Raw genomic sequence first — 6,671 nt, forward strand, 5'->3', positions numbered from 1 at the left:
TGTCCCCCAGTACCTGCTGCCTGTCTGCTGGCCCTGAGTTCAATCCTGTGCCCTTCTCCCTGGCCCCTCCTTGCCTTATAAAGGGCCCAGGCTGAGAGGCTGGGCCAGGCCTTCCAGAACTGGCCCAGGCAGCCCCCGGCCGGCCCCACCACCCTGCCCCTAACAAACCCACCCCCCCTTCTCCAAACACGGAGACTTTCCATCAGCCCTGGCCACCCTGTTTGCTCTGCTTATCAGCCCCGCGTTCTTTCCACTGGGGCCCACTCTGCCCGGGCGTGGGGCAGGGGCACGGCAGAGGGGCCAGGGGACAACACCCCCCCTGCATGTATGGTGCATGGTGGGGGGCAGTGAGGGCTGGTCTGGAGGCCCAAGGGAATTGCCACGAGGAGGGAGCTGTGTGGGGGACAGGAGCCATGAGGGAATGGGCAGGGGGCAGTGTGGGGGTCAGCACAAATACACCCGCCAAGCAGGGCTTGTGTGTGCATGTGTCCCCTGATGGAGGGGATGCACCCTGCTTGGGGTGTGTGTTCGTCCCTGCCTCATACTGCCGAGGGGGATTCTCCTCGGTACATGCTACTCTGAGGGCAGGCCGAGCAGAGTGCCAGGCCTTCATAGCCTCCACGGGAACCCTTGACAATGAGGAAGGTTTGTGTCCCCCCGCAAATATCCTTACCCCCTCTCCAAAATGGCTCTAGGTGCTCGGCTGGACACTAGCCCCAGGGGATCGCACGAGGGTGGGGAACCCCCACAGAGATAGCAGGTGGGGCAGAAAATTAGGAGCACCCCACCCACAAATCCCATCCCCACATCTCCCCACCCAGCCAGCTCATCCCCTCATCCCCCAGCCATCCTGTACCCCCCACCCTATATACCCCATCCCCCACCCATCCTGTACCCACATCCCCCACCCAGCCATCCCATCCCCCACCAATCCTGTACCCCCTATCCCATACTCCACCCAGCCCTCTAGTCTCCCGATCCTCAGCCATCACGTCTCCCCATCCCGCCATCCCCCCACCCATCCTGTACCCCCTTACCCACTCCATTTCACCTTACACACACCCCCACAACTGTCCTTCCCCCCATCCACTTCCACCTGTCTGTCATTCTGAACTCCCCCTCCCCACCCCCTTTTGTTCTATTCCGGCTCTTTACACTCCGATGGAAAAACTAATTTGAACAAACTTTTCCGACCCCAGCTGGGAAAAGTGCCTTTAATCCCCTGGCAGGGGTGGGGTGGGGTCAGACTCTCTAATGAGGATCTAACCACTAGGCCCCACTCCCCTCCCAGAGCCGAGGATAGAACCCAGGAGTCCTGGTGCCCAGCCCCCCCCCAACCACTAGACCCCACTCCCCATCTACCCCCTGAAGTCCCCTGTACTTTGGACTCCTAGACACCAGCTCCTGGGAACTTCTATCCTTCCCCACTGGTGAATCCCCTCAGGGGGGTGGGGGCAGTAGAGGGGCTAGGACATCTCTCCCTGCCCCCAGGAATCCCACCCACACCCCACAGCCAGGGGCCTCCAGGCTTAGGGCTCCTGGCCAGAAGCTTCCAGGCCACAGGGCCGCAGGCCAAGGGGAGGGCAGTACGGGGCCAGGACATGCAGGGGGCTGGCGGGGAGCCCGGCCTGCCCAGACCTGGCTATAATTAACCCCTGGGATTGGGGCCAACGCTCCCCCGCAGCTGCCCCATCTCCAGGCCTCGGGAAGGGTCATCCCACAGCCCACCCCACAGCAGGCCCCAGCAGGTAGGGGGCAGGGCTGGGCTGGGGTAGGGGGGTGCGGGAGGCTGTGGGACAGGAACTCTGGTCCTGGATGGGGGAGAAGGAGGGGCAAGGGTCTGTGTCAAGCCCATACACCCCACAGCAAATGCAGACACAGATACAGTAACTACACACACACAATAAGTGCACACACACTGCAACCCCCCCACAGCAACCACACACACGCACACTACAGACAGGAACTACATACACACCGCAACCCCTGCAGCAACTACACAAACACACTCGACACAGACAGGAACTACACACACACACCACAACCCCCAACAGTAACCACACACAAGCACACACACACACACACAACATAGATAACAACCATACACCAACCACAAACACCCCCTACAACAACTACATACACACACACCACAACCCCCACACAGCAACTACACACACAACACAGGCAGCAACTACACACACACTGCAACCCCCCCCCAGCAACTACACACACACCCTGCAACTCCCCCACAGCAACTACACACACACACACAGCCTGCAAGACACACACACCCTGGCAACTACACACACAGACAGGAACTACACACACACACCACAACCACCCCTCTCACTCCCCACAGCAACTACTCACAGCAAACACACACCCACAAAGTGAACACAGGCACATGCAAATACCGTACCCACACACACCAACACACACTGCACACACCAGAAAGTTAATGACACCACACAGCCATACATCAGACACCCCCACACTTCACAATTACACATGGAGACACCACAGATACTCCCACCCAGCACTCAGGAGCACAGAGACGCCCCCAACATAGTGCACAAGACACACGTCATAAAATCCCTCAAATACGCACCTCAACACCCACAGCTCACAACTCCCAAACCCTGTTACACAAACACCACATTGCAATCATGCACACATGCCACAAACACCCCCCCCAGTTACACACACACACACACACACACACACACACAAACACTTGAGTAGCTGTTGAATGGCATAAAGAAAATGGGGCATGGGGCTTGTCCCCTCTAAGGGCCACCAACTCCCATCTGGCCCCAGGGTGGGGACTGGCTGGCTCAGGGGGGTGGGAAATGGTGCACAGGACCTGCCCCTCTAAGGGGCGCTGGCTCTCATCTGGCCCCAGGGCCGGGGGCTGACTGGCTCAGGGGCCAGGGCCTTTCACATCCTTTCCCGGCAGGCACCCCCAGGGCGATGTGGCCAGGCAAGGGGTCGGAGCTGGCTGAGGAGCCAGGTGAGGAGGGCGATGTGCCTGAGCTGCGCTGGGAGCTGCGGAGCGAGTGCCACGCCCGGCAGTTCTTCAAGGCAGCGTTGGAGCTGCGCGGGCAGGGCCAGCTGACGGACATGACAGTGACAGCTGGCGCCCGGAGGTACCAGGCCCATGGCGTGGTGCTGGCTGCCATCAGCTCCTTCTTCTGCCAGCGGCTGGCGTGCAGGGCCACCGGGGAAGTGGACGTGAGCCCACTGGCCACACCGTGCGGCTGGGAGGCCATGCTGGATTTCGCCTATACCGGGGCCTTTGCGGCCATGCCGGGCACGGCCGGGGAGGTGGTGGCTGCAGCTCAGGCCCTGGGTGTGCCTCGGGTGGTGGAGATCTGCCGGAGGATGGGGGACGGGCTGGAGGGCAGGAGCCTAGACGAGGAGCAGTGGGAGACGCTGCGGAGCATGGAGGAGCTGTACCGAGCCGGGGTGGGCTGCGACCTGGTGCTGACCACTGAAGGAGAGACCTTCCAAGGTGAATGGGGGCTGCAGGTCGGGAGTGAGGAGCACCGGCAGAGCTGGGGAGGGGGCAGGGCTGGGCTATCAGGGGGATGCAGGTTGGTAGTGAGGGGCACTGGCAGAGCTGGGGGAGCGCAGGGTTGGGATGGCCAGCACTGGGGGCAGGGCTTGGGTGCAGGGGGCTGTGGGTCGGGAGTGAGGGGCACTGCCAGTGATGCAGGGGAGCCCAGGGCTGGGTGAGCAGGGGGCTGCAGGTCGGCAGTGAGGGGCACTGGCAGCCCTGGGCAAAGAGGAGCCCAGGGCTGGGGTGGCCGGCACTGGGGGCAGGGCTGGACAGCTTGGGGCTGCCTTTGGGATCTCTGTGCCTGAACTCCCCCTCTCCCCACAGCTCACCAGGCTGCCCTGAGCTGCGGCTGCGAGTACTTCCGAGCCATGTTCTGCAGTGGGATGCGGGAGGCGCGCCAGGGGGCCGACCCCCTGCCCACACTCATGGCCCCGGCCGACCTGCGCCTGCTGCTGCCCTTCGCCTACTCAGGGACGGTGGTGGGCAGCTGGGCCGAGCTCCTGGGCGCGGCTGAGACCGCCCTGCAGTACCAGGCCTCGGGGCTGCTGGCGCTGTGCCTGGAGGCCCTACAACAGAAGCTGAGCCCAGCCCGCAGCCTGGATCTGCTGGCTTTCGCCCGCGCCTACGACCTGCGCCCGCTGGGCACTGCTGCCCAGGCCTACGCCCTGGCCAACTTTGACGGGGTGGCGCGGTGCCCTGGCTTCCCGGCTCTGCCGCTGGCCGAGCTGCTGGCCCTGCTGGGCTCGGACGAGCTCTACGTGGCCAGCGAGGTGGACGCCTTTGAAGCTGCCCTGCGCTGGCTGGACGCCGACCGCACCCGCCGCCTGCCCCACGCTGAGGCCGTCCTGGCCCGAGTCCGCTTCTACCTGATGGGCACGCGGGAGCTGCGCCGGGTGCGGGCCGCGGACCTGCTGGCGCCGCCGGGCCGGCTCTACCAGCTGCTGGTGGCAGCAGTGGCGGACGAGGGGCCCTGCCGTGTGCGCACCCCGGCCGGGGCCCTGGTGATCTGCGGGGGTGACGGGCTGGCGCCCAGCCTAGCCACCCGCCGCCCAGCCCGGGAGCTGTTGTTCGCCCACCGGTTCCACAGTGGTGTGGGGCTGGTCAAGCAGGTGGAGTGGAGGCGGCTAGGCCAGTTCCCAGACGGGCCACGGTTCCGCCACGCTGCCGTTGTGCTGGACAACGCGCTCTACGTGCTGGGCGGGAAGCACTACTACGGGGTGCGGGACACGCTAGCCACGGCGTTCCGGTGAGTGGGGCAGGTGCTGGCCTCTAGGGGGTGCCAGCTCCCATCCCGCCCTGACGGGGGAGGCTGGCCAAGGGGGGTGGGGAATGGGGCACATGGCCTTTTCCGTCCAGGGGGTGCTGGCTCCCTCCAGCCCCAGGGTGGGGGTCTGACTGGCTGGAGTCAGGGGAAGGGAACTGTGATGGGCGGGGAGATGGCCAGCCCAAGGGGGCAGGGAATGGGACCTGGGGCTGGCTGGGGTAGGGGTGGGGCAGGGAGTGTGATTTGGGGTGTGTGGGGCTGGCCGGCCCAGGAGGGCAGGGAATGGGACCTGGGGTGGGCAGGGAGCTGGCTGGCAGGGTGGGGGGAAGGGATCTGGGGTTGGTGGGGGGCTGGCCAGCCCAGGGGGCAGGGAATGGGACCTGGAACAGGCGGGGGGCTGGCTGGTGGGGTGGGGGGAAGGGATCCGGAGTGGGTGGGGGGGCTGGCTGGCCCAGGGGGGCAGGGAATGGGACCTGGGGCAAGCAATGGGGTCCATATGGGGAGTGCCCACCCCCATCCCATTGCAGGTACGATCCCGCGCAGGACTCCTGGCAGCGCCTGGCTGACATGCCCAGCGCCCGCAGCTCCTTCCCAGCCGTGGGAGTGGCCGGGCGGATTTACGCCCTGGGGGGCAGCTCTGAGGACACCTACTGCACAGATGGGGTGCAGTGCTACGATCCCCCTGCCGACACCTGGAGGTAGTGCCTGCTCCTGCTCTGGGAGCCCTGGGTCCCCTTTTCCCTCCAGGGCCCCCACCCCCGCACGCCTGAGCCAAAGTACCCATAACCTGGACATCTGGGGTCCCATTGGCACCAGGGTGGTAGGGGCCAGGAGGGTGCTATGGAGGGGCTGTGGGGGTGCCACTGGGGGCTGCCATGGGCAGTGGTAGGGGCCACGAGGGGCTGTTTGTTTCTGCTTTTTCCTCTATTTCATTGGCTGATTTTTCTCTTTTCCTTTCTTTTCTGTGCCCCCTCCCCGGCTTCCCCCCCCAGGCCGTGCTCCCCCCTGCCCGCCCCGCTTTGCGGCCACGCCGCCTGCACCTTGGACGGCGGCATCTACGTCTCGGGAGGCTGTGACGACGCCAATGAGGGCCGGGCCTGGCTGCTGCGGCTGGGCCCGGGGGGCCCCCCAGCCCAGCTGGCCCCCATGATGGAGGAACGGGCCGGCCACATCATGGAGGCGCTGGGGGGGCGACTCTACGTGGCTGGGGGCTTGCGCTGGCACGATGGGGGCTACACCGACCAGCTGGCCTGCGAGGTCTACAGCCCCAGTACGGACACCTGGGTCCGGCTGAGCCCGCTGCCCCAGGCCCACGTGGGGGGCGCCTCGGCCGTCCTGCAGGGGGAGCTGTATGTGCTGGGGGGCTACAGCCAGGAGACCTACCGGGACAACCACCTGGTGCACGCCTACCAGCCGGGACGGGGGCACTGGGTTACGCTGGGCACCCTGCCCCAGGCCTGCGCTGACCTGCAGGCCTGCGTCCTGCTGCTGCCGCCTGCCCTGCGGGGGGACCCGGCCCGCCTGCTGCCCCGCCACGGGACCGGCCAGCCCCTGGCACCTCCGCACAGGGTGGGGACCCTGCCCCCCACCGAACAGGGGACCCCTCTGAGTCCCCCATGGGACAGGGTCCCCCTCTAACCTCCCCCGATATCCTCATGGGATGGGACCCCCTCTGACCCCCCACAGAACAGGGGACCCCTCTGACCCCCCTATGCAACAGGTCAGCCCCCAACACCCCTCAGCGGTATAGGGGAGCCCGATTTCTCCACATGGGGTGGGGGAGCCTCTCTGACAAGGACCCGACACCTCTCCCTGGGACCCTCCCTCGGACACCCCCCGCGGCCCCCT

At 65.5% G+C, this 6,671-nt stretch overlaps 1 protein-coding gene across 1 annotated transcript; it reads left to right on the top strand.

Moving 5' to 3' along the window:
* The first annotated feature begins 2,970 nt into the window (after nucleotides 1–2,970).
* Nucleotides 2,971–6,461, top strand: KLHL33 (kelch like family member 33). The gene is made up of 4 exons (XM_077831721.1): nucleotides 2,971–3,511; nucleotides 3,884–4,805; nucleotides 5,351–5,521; nucleotides 5,816–6,461. Exons 1-4 carry the CDS (start codon nucleotides 2,971–2,973, stop codon nucleotides 6,459–6,461), a joined length of 2,280 nt encoding a protein of 759 aa, XP_077687847.1.
* Nucleotides 6,462–6,671: the final 210 nt, after the last annotated feature.

The sequence above is a fragment of the Eretmochelys imbricata genome, chromosome 13 (genome assembly GCF_965152235.1).
Source record: "Eretmochelys imbricata isolate rEreImb1 chromosome 13, rEreImb1.hap1, whole genome shotgun sequence".
Lineage (NCBI taxonomy): Eukaryota > Metazoa > Chordata > Testudines > Cheloniidae > Eretmochelys > Eretmochelys imbricata.

Bases quoted from the DNA above. Each gene is read 5' to 3' on its own strand.
- KLHL33 (XM_077831721.1), top strand. From the start codon at position 2,971: ATGTGGCCAGGCAAGGGGTCGGAGCTGGCTGAGGAGCCAGGTGAGGAG. The intron at 4,806-5,350 runs GTGAGTGGGGCA...ATCCCATTGCAG, and splicing joins ACGCTAGCCACGGCGTTCCG to GTACGATCCCGCGCAGGACT. The intron at 5,522-5,815 runs GTAGTGCCTGCT...TTCCCCCCCCAG, and splicing joins CCCCCTGCCGACACCTGGAG to GCCGTGCTCCCCCCTGCCCG.